Genomic DNA, 14117 nt, shown 5'->3' on the forward strand with positions numbered 1-14117 from the left:
GGCGTGTGGGGTTCGGTATGAGATGTGGGGCATGGTAGAGTGTGTTTTCTAGTTTTGTTTTGAAAAGCGGGGAGATGGGATGATTACATTTAATATGTTATCATGCATGTCCTTGTTGTCTCGTTTCTTTATGAAATTGCAATATGTTAATCTGGTATTTGCAATGTTGTTTTCTTTTATTTATTGCTTTTTCATGCACAGTCTTATCTTTCCGCCAGATATGTTTCCATGCAAGTCTTCTTGTTCCTTAATTAGATTGCGAGGAGTCCATCAGTTATTCACATTTATTTTACCATTGCCCTCTTATTTATTGCTTTTACATGCATGATACCCGATGTATATGCAATTCAAGTCGTTCTTACATCTATTTTGTTTTCATATGTTTCTTTTCTCTCCTTATGCAATCGCGAGATCTTCATCTTGTAGTCACAATGTTTTTAATTTTGTTCTATAAAAAGGGGAGATGTTTCATACCTTCTAATCAGCCAGTATGAATGTGCTGTGTGGAATGTTGATTCATGGTGATGCATTGGAATGTTAGTGTGCCTGCGAGTGTCATTTGGAGTATGAGCTGAGTAGCAGAGAGGCTGCTCCTGGTGGGGCTCATTACTATAGCTCATCATTGAAGCCTATTATTGGAACCTGTTGCTTACAATAAATCATTTAACAGAACTTGCACCTCAGCTTCCAGACATCTTTGTATTAAAACAGCTTCATACCGGAAACACTGTATTTGCTATCTGTTTTTCAAACATAGCTCATATGCCCTCCAGTACTATGGATTTTGTAGCAACATGTGCCATAATTTATTTAATTGTGAGACTCCCTCCTTTCGGCATTTCAAATTAACAAACAATTACAGTTACACATGGGCTAGCATAGAAAAGATGAAAAATAAAACGAAAATAAATATTCAAGTTTATCAACTAGGAAGGGACTCTTTACAAACGGAAAGGGACAACAAAGCCTTATTTTATTAATAATTTATTGTCAGTAAGAAAGAGTGGCTAATGGTAGTAAAAACCTTTACAAGACCATTGCATCACAAATATACAGACACTATAAAAATTGTGTCTTGGTGGTTTTGGTTCTAAATAAGTATGCAGAGGGTCCCCATTACACTTTCCATGAAGGGAAAAATGTTTACAGTTCTAAAATACAGCATTTCGTTTAAGACATTACCATACACCTGATCCAAAACAGTCAGATTGCTTCACAGAATATGTACAATTTGGAATTGCATGAAAAGGTTTTAACCGTTGTTATGAAATGGAAACTTCAGTAGGGAAAAAAAGATAGTACAGTGGAGCCCTGGTATAAGAGGTCATGGTGCTTGCTCAACGGACAGTAACATAACTAAGATCGTCAGAAAGCAAAATTCACAAAATATCTACAAATTCTAATTAAAATCAAGAAAATCTAAACTGTACAGAACATTTACAAAAAAGAAGGAATTTAAAATGAATCTTTGATTATGGGCTATACAAAACATGTGTCATGCTAACATGGCAAAGTGGTATGTCTGTTTTCTTTCCCCTTTTCTTTTACATATATTGCAAATATAAAAAAAATGTTGAAATGGCACAGCCAATAATTTTCATCTTTTCCTTCCAATCAGGAGAGGTCAGGGAATTGAAATAGGCATATATACAAATGTTTAAGTGAGCTGCATAGACTCGGTGGAGTCGTGCAAGAACCAGCTCATTGAAACACAAGCATACACGCACTACTGCGAACGAGAAAAATAAAATAGTTTTTGACTATAGGATCTTTAAATTTGACTAACGTCCAGGCACTTTTTTTTGTCAGGTTACAGCATCAGACTTCTGTATGATGTGGAGAATCCAGAGGCGGGATTACTACATCTTCGAAGTGGCTATCATCCCCACTTTCATAGTCACTCATCATGACCTCGGACTCTACTTCACCACACGCAGACATATCGGAGCATGAAGCTGTAGAAGTGTACACAGACATGGACATGTTGTCCATCATCGGCTCTTCAAAGCCTCCCTCGTACCGTAGAGTGTAAGACGCGTAGGGTTCTCTGTACCCACTGCTGTCTCCGTTGGCTGCGCTCTGAAGGTCCGGCATGTCTGCAGGGTAGTGGTGATGAGGCAGATACTGGCTGAGATTAAACCTCTGCCTACTTTTTGCTGAGGAACCCAAGCTGCCTACAATGGGCATGTCTCTGGGTGGTTCTATGGAATCAAACTGATCGCTGTATTCTGGTGGCAATGGTGGGAGATCATCGGGAGCAGGAAAGTCATCCGGCGGTGGTGGAAAATCACTTTCAATGTCGTAGCCTCCAGGGTAATAGTCTGTATCGATGGCGCTTGGATCAGTGTAAGGGGGAGCCGGTTCCTCAACCGCTTCATAATGTGGGTATTCCTGAATGCCTGGTAACTGCACGTTTGGCATCCAGTCTGAAGTGTCCCAGTGATATCCTGTGAATGCAAAAACAGTGATAAAATAACTTTACAAAAGTTTTGTTCAAACAGAAATGTGGTAGAAAAACATTGCATCAGGAGTCAGTTGTTAGTGAGGTCGTCAATTGTGGAGAACTCTTTCCCATAAAAACAAGAAGCAACCTGTATCTATAACAGAACCCCAAAGGCTCCTATTCTGCCTTTTTAGGAGTAACAAACGTTTTGTGATCGGATAAGACTATTACTCCCTAGAAGGTAGATTACTAGAAACTACGTCTCAAAGAAATATGGCATGCCTTGTAAACTCAACAAGGACATACATAAAGTTATTAGCAGCATAATACCGGGTCCAACAAAGTGGTCCTATACTGCGAGCACATTATAAAATACCCATCGCCTTTTCATTGCCAGTGTGAAGGTATCCTCAGGGTTATCCAAAAGAAAGTCCCGATCGATACCGGATTTTGTCGACAGACACAGGCTATGTGCATTTGTTGCATTTGCAGTCACTGTATGCAAATGTATCTTATTTGAATATCCAGAAACCATGTCACTTGTTTAGCCCCTCCTTAACCCACAATGGAATCTCCTGATTTACAGTCTGCCTATCAAAGGCAACATATGAAATGGGGAAACCGCAACTTTTTAAACCATGCAACTCTTGGAGCACTCTGCTTATAAGCATCCGTCAATCTCGTGTATGCCCTTGGAGCAAAAGACACTTGCATATATGGTGTGACAAAGTGTTAAGATAATCATATGGAATTGGAAGCTTTTAAGCAAGTAGAACATGGGCTTTCGACTTAAACAGATGATCGAGAGACACGATTGTGGAAAGGGAAGCACAAACATGCACTGACACACCAAGAAAACGACTGCCAGCAAACACTTGTGAAAGTGGAAAAAGCAGGGGATTTTAGTGGGTGACATTGAATTACATGCTGAAATCACCTCTTGAATTCCTGAGGTCAGGAACAGCTAAAGACTCTTAAGGAACAAAGTAAAAAGAAAAAGAGTAAACATTTGAAGTTAGAATTCTAATAATAAGTTTTCCAAGGTAAGGTGTAACAGTTATTTTAATTAGCAAAAAACCACTCCCTTTCACAATCAATCCAGCTGAGCATGCGTGCTTCAAGATCCTCTCAGCGGTGTCTGGGGCAGCAAATGCTTGCCAAATGGTAAGATGTAAAAGGCAAGCGAGTTGGTCCTTTTTAGCATTGTGGAGGTACTTTATCGCAAATAGGAAATTTGGAGCCTAAGGTGTATGTTTTTTACAAAGTAAACAGGATTTGTTTTCGTGATTCTGACTTGAGCAAAATTATAATTTTCTTTATGGATGAGAGGATATTTTTTTCACACATTAGACAATTCACACAGTATTCAAAATATTACCAGAGGTACAGTTTCAGCAACATGCCTGAAATTTCTACAGATGCGTCTTTAAAGCATGCACTACTTGCAGCGTTATTCTCCCCTACCCAAAGGATATGTTTTAAATACACAACAGCGACACACCAAATTTTCCATTACAAAACTACTAAAACACACGGCAGTTGCACACATGCAATGTATCTGAGAGGGAATGATGTACTAAAAACTACAAATTAAACCACCGTTTAATACCAAAATATTGCATTTTGATTGGTTCTTGGCGAATCTACTGGGTACAATAATAGCCATCTGCTGACATATTCCTCCTGACAGTCCCATTGCATGCTTCTTTCATTGTGCCTTGCCTCCACAATACCAGCATGTGAACGCACAAGGACTCTAGTAAGGAACTAGTGTTGTACACTAGCTCGCAGATGGTGCCAGAACTGGGGCCTGCTGGGAAGCACCTTTGAAATTCTTCACCTTATTGTGCGCCAGCTGAATATGTATCTAAAAATAGTTGTTCTCTGTGCTGCTAAAATTTCTAGAACTAGAGAAGACCTCTGGACACTGATCATTCTAGGCATCAGCCACACGTTTAAAGAGTTTTGTTTAAGAGTATTATTAGACGTGTGTAATTCCACTTTTAGAATAGATACTTGGACTCCTGTACGGTTAAAAATATAAAAAATGTCTGAGTAACCCTTTTCAGATACAACAATTGTGCAAGGTGGTTGTGGGACGAGATCTTATTATAACACTGTGAACCTTAGCTGCCAAATTCATATCTTTAAAAAAAATGGTTTGGTAAAAATGGATTGTGCAAAAATAATCTAACAAAATCAGTTGGTGTTCTGTAATAATCTTATCTAAAAATAAGGATTTGTGTACAAAGAAACAAGCAAGTGAGCTCTGCATACTATGGTTTGTACGGCGTGTAGATTTTGCAAGCTCTAAAGCTGTAATGAAAACAGTGTGTGGGAGGACAGGATGTGTGTGTTTTAAATTCTTAATGTGCAAGTAAGTGGAAACAAGCATTACAAAACCACTGATGATATCTTGGGAGGCAAGAGATAGAGGCCACGGTGCTGCTAGCCTTTTCAGCTGCCATTGGTACCATTTTACACAACAGCCTTCCGGAAGGGCTGGCAAGAGTGAGTATATCTAGAACGACAATAAAATGGTCCTCCTCCTTCCTGTCAGAACATAAGACAGTCTTCTTAGGGGAGTTATGTTACCCAGGCAAATCCATCTCGTTAGGGGGTCCAATGTGTACCGACCCTGAACACAACTTTGTTTAATGTGTATGTCTCTGACTTGGCGAGACTGATCGACTCCTTTGGTCATACATTTTGTTCTTAGACAGATGTCCCTCAACGGAATGTACGATTTTAGAGGAACCCACAACAGCTCTCTGCTTGCTTCTCATATTTAACTGGCTGGATAAAAAGCAATTCCCTAATGTTGTGTTTAAAAAACACTTCTTATGGACTGCTGCATAGTATCCAGCCAAACAAGGTCTCCCGCCAACAGCAGTACCACATACAAGAAACTTGGGAATCGCATTTCACTCTAATCTTACATTCAAGCCGCGTATACATAAACCAGTCACAACATGCGTCTTTCTTCTAAGAGTCATCAGAAAAAATATTACCATTACTACCACTTCCTCCAGATTCACAATGGTCGGTATGCTGATTCTATCTTGCCTGGGTTACTGCAATGCTTTGCTTGTAGGCCTCCATAAATATCTGGTTCAGTAGCTACAAGTGGTGCGAAGCACTGAAGCAAGATCTGTATTGGGCCGAACGGAATTACCTGAGAAATCTTCAGTTGCCGGAAAGAAAAGCCTGTATATGGCTTCAGTTGCTATCTGCCGGTAAGATAAGCCTGTTTATGCCACTGTATATCATTAAATCCTTCACAATTAAAAAAAAAATAAGAATTACATGAATTCCTTGTTTACTCAACATATTCCTTACAGAACTCTTAGATCCTCTTCCCAAATTTGCTGATGACAAGCAAGCTCAAACCATCTAGAAGAAGAGGTCAAATGGTGGCCGTGATTATTCCTAAGTAGGTCTGAGATCACAAACTATTTGAATTTTATAAGGCAACTAAAAACTTACTTCTTGAATTTCAAATGTAAATTTTTGCCTTCTAGTCATCTTTTCTCATCACCTGTTCCAGCTACATGGACAGTTCTATGAAGCGCTAGAAGGTAATCATTCATTATTGCGCTATAGAAGCTCTACATTAATTCAAAACATGTGTGCCATCGTCTGCTGGCTTTGATGTGTAGCAAACTGCCCAAAATGTAGACCAACTTGAGCATGAATTATCTTGAACTTGGAGACAATTAACTATGATAAAGCTAACCTGAAACTCACCTAACAGTATTTACCAAATGAGTAGCTACTGTAACTTGATCAATGGAATCAAAACAGAACAGCACCCTATGGTCCTACTAAGCAACTGCTCTGCTGTATCTAAATTAAGGGAACATACCTATGCCAGAAAGGAAATAAATGCTCTTCAGGCCAGAAAGCTGGCCTAGGTAGTCTACACTCACCATTAGCATTTGCTGTGACCTGGGGGTCATCAGCTTGAATCCCAGTACGACCAAAACGCCCCTCACTTTTTTTTAGGATTGGTAAATGTGTACAATGGGTGACAATAAGCTGGAAAATAATATTACCTACAATTTTGGAAGCAGAAGTGTGATATGACGTGCCGTCCATATAGGAGAAAACATTCTATATTTGCAGAGTAAAGAATATGTCAATTTTTTCCGGAGGGATACTGTCAGTTCCTTTGATTTTCCTGAATATTTGAATTCCATGCACAGGTGCATATTTTGAAGCCAACCATAGAACACTAAAACTCATTCTTTTTTAGCACCTTCTGGAGCGCAATTCATTACTTTAAACCAAAGTTTGTTCAACAAAAAATAAACTTTCGAAAAACAAGGGTCCTCTGAAGAGACTTCCTACTGGTTTTAAAGGGTATGTCAGTATGTCAAACATGGACGTTTAATTAAACAAAAACCAGACAACTAGATTAACTTCAGCAGTGGAAATAAAAAATACAAGGTTTCCTATTAACAGCAGGCACGAGAAAAGGTCAGTGATCTGCTCTTATAGTCAGAAATCTGCTACTGTAGTGCTATTACATTTTTGGAACAGATGTTTGTCCTCCTAGGGATTTACATAGGACCTTAAAAGTACTACAGTAGATCTGAATCAATATAAACAAGTGGTGCAAAAACCTGAAGCATCCATGTGGAGGGCAAATCATGTATGGTCCTGTAAGTGAGATTTACTGGGAAACTGGAGCTGGACACCATTCATACTGACAATGCTTTACTTTCTCATAGGCCTCAGTCCAAGACAATTGTGTTCACTCCGAGATGTGTTCCATTTTTGGAAGGGATGAGGTTGATTTCGTTAGCTTTCCCGGACCTGGATATTATACAGATTTCAGATACCTCGCTTTGCCAGCACCACCTTCTGTTTACAACACCACCATCTCAGATTACCCGTATACTGGCAAACTTTGTCACTTAACTTCTTTCCTTTACTACCAAAACTTTACATATTCCACTTCTATTTACCCCAGAAAGTACAATTACAAACATTTTGCCTCTTTTTATCAGATTGGCGAACCCTCATCCCCATTGTCCTTTATGTAGTGTTAAAATGAACTGTGCTAAGAAACCGCACCATAAAATAATCTGTCCACTGGCTTGCCGTCTTCCTTGGAATAGCAACAGTTCCTTGGGCATAGCAACTGTGTTACATGCTGCATACCCAAAGCAATCATCTTGGAGTCTGCTACAACCTCTAGATCACAAGTCACAACTCAAACTCCCATTCATCACTTGTCAAAACTAACTTAGCTACAATGCAACAATCCACCCACCATTTCGATCAGACTCTGTACCAAAAGTCTGCCCCACAAACCCTTTGACTAGACACTGCACAATTAATTCCAACACCACACCATATACTGGCCCCCATTATCAACCACAAAACTTGCATGATGAAAGTAGTGCATACATCAATCACATTTTTCAGATCGCATATTGCTGCTAATGATTAAGCATAGCGAAAATTAGGAAACCTGTAGCTATAAAATGCAAGCATAAAGTATGAGAAATGCAGACAAATATGCTAATGATCTAAATATTTTTCATTTAATAATGTAGCGTAACTATTCAATTTCTCACACCAATTAAATCTCTTTTTTGTGATTGTTCCCAAAATTATATAAATACAAACATTAACAATGTTATGGAATCAGAGTCTCTGCTCACGTTGCCGCTTGTGAAAAATAGTCCTACAAAAAATTGTTTCTCTGAGATCAGGCCTATTTTTTTTTTATTGCACAGGTTATAAAAATTACCGTTCAGCAAATTGAGCAGCTCTAGATAATAAAACAAACACAAGGAGATGAAGGACGGAGCGCTGAAACTTTTCAGACACCCCCAGTCTCAGATTTGGGTTGAATCCATCATCGTTCTTTAGCGTGTTCAACCAAGATCTGTGACTGGGGGTGAGTGTCTGAAAAGTTTCAGCACTCTGTCCATCATCTCTTTGTTTGCTTTCTCCGCCCCAAGTTGGCAGGGTATGCGCAGACGCGAGTCCCTTGCTCACTTTGTCACTGGATTCAAGCTAGCCTGGCTGATGAGGTGTTACTCTGAAACCTGTCCTAGGATGCTTGTTTCCGGTCCAGGGAAGACATGGCTTGACAGTTCGGGCTGGACTGTTCCCATGGGGCACAGGGTCAAGACTGATATGAATATAGCTGTGTCTGAACTGGGGTGGCAAAGGGAGCTAAAGAACGATGATAAATTCAACCCAGAGCAGTGACAGGAGGCGGGTATCTGAAAAGTTTCAGCACTCCGTCCATTATCTCTGTGTTTGATTCATCTCTAGAGAATGGCAATTGGTAAACTGTGGAATCATTAACATGTACGGATTGCCAGACTAAGTGAGGTTTAGAAATACAACCTGAGAAAACGAACAACGAAGTCAGTCTCAGACATCAAGGATTGCAGTTGTCTCAAAATGTATCCAAACTTATGGAAAATAGGTTCTAAAACCAAACCAGACTAAAATGGGCAGCAGCGCCATGCCCGTTTTCCTATGCGGCCTTTAAGGGATGCAATTTCGGTCGCTGAAACCGATCGAAAGAATTGCGCTCACTGGCTTGATATGGGTTCTGGCGCCAACAGGATTGCTTAGGTTATATAAAACACTACGTATCCAAAGATCCAACTCCACACAGATATCAAGCTAACCCGAGGGTATTCATAGAAGGAGTAGTTTGTCCTGTAACTCCAGTTCTGTAGTAGGGGTATCTCTGTTATAGTCATAATCTAGTGAATAGTCCCGCCCATGTGCGCGGACCCCGGAGCAATCAAAAATAATCTCTTAAGTTGTCAAAACATGCAGACCTGCACAGACACTTAAGAGAGAATTTAAAGACAGATAATGCAGCCTATATCCACAGGCTACACTGTCCAATACTTCAACTAGAAATTCCATCAAAATCCACAAACAGCACAGCCTGTCCAGGGTTTTCCACAGAGAAAACCTTGACTTTAACAGCAAAACCCTCTGGAATGATAGAGAGGAAGAAGTGGACAGACAAGCCCCATAGGCTGCCATTATGTGGCTCAAAACAGGATACTGTGCCTTTCAGAGAACTTTCCAGAAGCCTCACAGTATCCCAGAATGCAGTGCAGGTCCCTTTTACCTTCAGTTCTTTTTTAAGGTGTAACACGCCAGACCTGTAGCATTTCTTACATGAATATCTCTCTCCACCGGGGAGGAGGGCGGGCGCTTATGACTATAACAGAGATATCCCTACTACAGAACTGGAGTTACAGGACAGAAACTACTCCTTCTGTAGTAGGGGATCTCTGTGTATAGTCATAATCTAGTGAATAGAATGGCAAGCCCATCCCCACACCAAAGCGGCGGTGGAGAACCGAGAAATAACACCACTACTGTGCGAACAGATTTCGCAGCGAAGCCTGCCCAACCTAAGCATCTGCCCTGGCATCTGTGACCAGACAGTAAAGCTTAACAAAGGTATGGACCGACTTCCAAGTGGCCGCCTTGCAGATTTCTACAATTGGAACATTAAGGAGCAAAGCAGTCGCGGCAGCTTTGCCCCTGGTGGAATGAGCCTTAGGTTTACCGCCTAAGATCTTATCAGCCTTTTGGCAACACAATTGTATACAGGACACAATCCACCTCGAGATGGACTGTTTAGGAGGTAGCAAGACCGGTCCTGACTGATCCACAATTGATAAACAGTTGGTCTGACCTACGAATATCTTTGGTTTTATCCAGATAAAATTCCAACACCCTCCTAACATCCAGGGAATGCAGAGACCTTTCCGCTGGAGATGAAGGATTCCGAAAAAACTTAGGCAACGTTATAGTCTGGTTACCATGGAAATCAGACATAACCTTTGGACGAAATATAGGGAGAGTATGCATAACAACCTTAGCAGCATGAAATACAGTATAAGGTTCTTGGCAACAACGCCAGAATTTCCCTCACCCTGCGGGCCGATGTAATGACCACGAGGAACGCCGCCTTCCAGGACAGGAGCTGCAACGAAGCTTTATGAAAAGGTTCAAAAGGCTCCTTCATCAATCTGGACAGCACCACGTTCAATTCCCATGAAGGCGAAGGAAGCTGGACAGGAGGGAACACTTTCTTTGAGCCTTCCAAAAAACCTGTGATCACAGGGATCTGAAAGAAGGAAGTCTGCGAAGGTCAGTTCCTGTAGGCAGTCAGCGCAGCAAGATGAACCTTAATGGATTGGACATTAAGGCCAGACTGCGCCAGGTGTAGAAGATACGGAAGGATGACATCTTCCTTACACGTCGTCAGGTCATGGTCCTTGGACTTGCACCAGATGCAAAACCTCTTCCACTTGTAAGCATAAGAAGTCCTAGTGGAAGGCTGCTTAGCCTCCTCCAGTATGTCCATACAAACTTCTGGTAGATTCAAATGGCCATATTGCACTATCTCTGGAGCCATGCAACCAAACTCAAAGACGAGAGGTTGGGGTGCAACATCTGCCCCCTGAACTTTGTGAGAAAGTCCGGCCTGCACGGCCGCCGTATGTGGGGAAGGAGAGACCGGTGAAGCAGGTCCGTGAACCACCACTGTCTAGTCCATTCCGGGGCAATCAGGATCATCCGCGCCCTGGACTGGGACAGCTTGATGAGCACCGCTGGAATCAGGGGAAAGGGTGAAAAAGCGTACAGAAAGCTGTTCGACCAGTTAATCCATAACACATTCCCCAGCGTCTCCTGCTGGTAGTACCTGGAGGCTAAGTCTCGTCATTTGCTGTTTTCGGCAGCGGAGAACAGATCTACATCTGGTGTCCCCACCTTGCGAAGACTTCTCCTAGTACTTCATCATTTATGACCCATTCGTGGTTTTTCTGAATCAGTCTGCTCAGCACGTCCTCCTGAACATTCTGCACACCTGGCAGATGAGTAGTTGATATAGTCAGTCCTCTGGCTAGAAACCAGCGCCAGATCGCCCGCGCCTCCTGCGACAGAGTGCGCAATCTCGAACCCCCCTGCTTGTTGAGGTAATAAATTGTGGTCGTATTGTCCATCTGTACAAGCAGAGAGTTGGTCTGGAAGGACGGAAGAAACGCCTTCAGTGCCAAGGGAACAGCTCTGAGTTCCCGGAAAATGATGCGATACGTGGACTCCATCGGGGACCACATTCCTTGTATCTGCAAGTCTCCGGAAAGCGCCCCCCAGCCGTGGGGAGACGCATCTGTCACGATAGTCTGTGTGGAAATGTCCTTGTGAAAGGGAACCCCTCTGAGGAGATTTTCCGCTGAACACTACCACTTCAGAGACTGAAGAGCACGCAGAGACAGTCGTATCTGGTCTCCCCAAGATCCTGTCCTCTAACCCCACTGATCCTCTAACCCCACTGATCCTCCAAGCACTCCTGCAAAGGTCTCATGAGCAGCCGTGCATGTGGCGTGAGGAAGATACAAGAGGCCATCGACCCCAGTAGAGAAGACACCGTCCCCACTGTCGTAGATGGGGCGGTTACAAGAGCCTGAGTCTTCCTAAGGAGCGATAATCGTCTCTCCTCCGAAGGAGACACGCCTGCTGACAGCGTATTGATGGAGGCTCCCAAGTACTGTACGCACTTGACCGGAATCGGGACAGACTTGGACATGTTGATGTGCAACCCCAGCTTGTTCAAGAGAACGCAAGTCCTCTGGAAGTGTGCCTGCGCTTCAGAGAAGGAGGAGGCCTTGATCAACCAATCGTCCAGGTACGGGTAGAGAAAACACCTCGTTTTTCCTCAGGCGTGCGGCTACCACTGCCATGCACTTCGAGAATGTTCTGGGCGCAGACTCCAGCCGACTGGCAGTACTGTGTACTGATAATGATGGGAGCAGACTTGGAATCGCAGGAACTTCCTGTGTTTGTGTGCAATGAGCACATGGAAGTACGCATCCTGTAGATCTATGGCACAGAGCCAATCTCCCTGTTGCAGCTGAGTATAAACCTGATGCAACGACAGCATGCGAAATTCCCTCTGCGAATCCACTTGTTTGCTTGTCGCAAATCCAGAATGGGCCTGAACTCATTCTTGTCCTTCTTGCGAACCAGAAAGAACCGGGAGTACAGACCTCTTCCCCTTTGAGACAGAGGTACGTCCTCTATCGCCCGTTTCCTTAACAGGATATCGGCCTCTGCTTGGAGCTCGCGCAGCTGAAAACGCGAGCTGACCGGAGGAATTGCTGGAGGAGGGCCGATGAACCGAAGACTGACTTAGACCCGGCCGGCCTTTGTTCGCCGAGGAGCAACAAGCTCTCTCGCGTATGCGCACAATAGACTTGTAAAGCATTAAATGGCGGCCCGGGACCACAGGCAAATCCTGGGAGGAAAAACGCCGCTAGAAAGGGCAGAAGGCATCAAGCCGTTCTCCACGCCCCAAACCTACAGCCGTCCAAAAGTCTCCGATTCGGACTTCATGCGAGCCACTCACTACTCTCTTGGCAGCCCAAGGGTTGCCCAAAGAACGGGAGAGTAGAAGCACACTGCTGAGCCGCAGGCTGCAGAGACGTCAGAATAAAAGTATGGCAACGTAGTACAAACCCACAATACCTGGGGGTCGGCAGGAGAGAAAACTCCGCTCCGACCGAAACTATCAGGCCCATTAGACAATCTCTTGTAAGGCTTCCCTCCTGTCTCTCGGCAGGGGAACCACAAATCGGTGAAGAAAACACCCCCACAGAGGGATCTCACCACAACGGTCCAGCAACAGCGGGCCACAGCATGATGTCTGCATGCCGCCACCCCTGCGACCAAGTCAGGAGCACGGTCGGAGCCAGAACCTCCTGTCCGGTGGTAGTGGACGAAAGTTAAGTCCCGCCAACCAGTTAAGAGTCGGAGAGAGACTCCCCATACTAATGGAAGACGCATCCCTGGCATCAAGGCACGGGGGTTTGCAGACTGAGGGGCCAAAGGCCCCTGGGGTGGTGGGCGGGAGAGGGAACCGAGAGAATTCCGAAACATCCCTGGTGGTCTCACCAGTGGTGGTTGAGCAGGAGGCGACCTAGCCGACGAGTAGGTATGCAAATACTCAAAACTAAGCAAAAGGACCAACGTCCCTCGCTTACACGTGGCGAGTAGCCACAAACTCCCCATCAGAAGGGTTCCTCGACGCTGATCAACTGCTCTGTGTCGTGAGTGGACGGTGCCGGGAACACAAAGTCCCCTCTTACGAAGAGAGGCTCACCACAGAGCGAGGCCTGGAAAAAGACCCAGGCGTCAAGCGCCGGCAGTATTCTGCGGCTGTAACCCATGACGTCTACCTCACTACGACGTCACCATCACTAAGACAGTGACTGTCTCTACAACAACCAACACTCAGACGTCAAAATACCACTACGGTGTCAAACACGGAGACGCCGAGCCATCCCTAACGGTGACGTCCGGACCCAACGGAAGAGAGCAGAGCCCAAGCGACCAACGCCCCAAAAGGAGCATCACTGCTCCATGACGTCGAGCCTTAACGCCCCATGACGTCGAGCATCCCTACTCCATGACGTCGAGCCTTAACGCCCCATGACGTCGAGCATCCCTACTCCATGACGTCGAGCCTTAACGCCCCATGACGTCGAGCCTTAACGCCCCATGACGTCGAGCCTTAACGCCCCATGACGTCGAGCCTTAACGCCCCATGACGTCGAGCCTTAACGCCCCATGACGTCGAGGCACTCCATGACGTTGAGGCACTCCATGACGT

The 14117-nt window shown here is 44.0% G+C and overlaps 1 protein-coding gene across 6 annotated transcripts in view; it reads right to left on the reverse strand.

The window, feature by feature from the left end:
- Positions 1 to 971: 971 nt before the first annotated feature.
- Positions 972 to 14117, reverse strand: part of FAT1 (FAT atypical cadherin 1) — a 299575-nt gene continuing 286429 nt past the window's right edge. For 4 of the 6 annotated variants that reach the window (XM_086962556.1, XM_086962553.1, XM_086962555.1 and 1 more), the window contains 2 exons: positions 3381 to 3416; positions 972 to 2447 (listed from right to left, as the gene is read on the reverse strand). In XM_086962556.1, the coding sequence (XP_086818682.1) occupies positions 1819 to 2447; positions 3381 to 3416 (665 nt within the window). In that variant the 3' untranslated portion in view covers positions 972 to 1818. The remainder of the gene's footprint in view (positions 2448 to 3380; positions 3417 to 14117) is intronic. The other 2 variants (XR_015309390.1, XM_086962558.1) reach the window with 2 other exon arrangements.

The sequence above is a fragment of the Lissotriton vulgaris genome, chromosome 3_1 (genome assembly GCF_964263255.1).
Source record: "Lissotriton vulgaris chromosome 3_1, aLisVul1.2, whole genome shotgun sequence".
In the NCBI taxonomy this organism is placed as follows: domain Eukaryota; kingdom Metazoa; phylum Chordata; class Amphibia; order Caudata; family Salamandridae; genus Lissotriton; species Lissotriton vulgaris.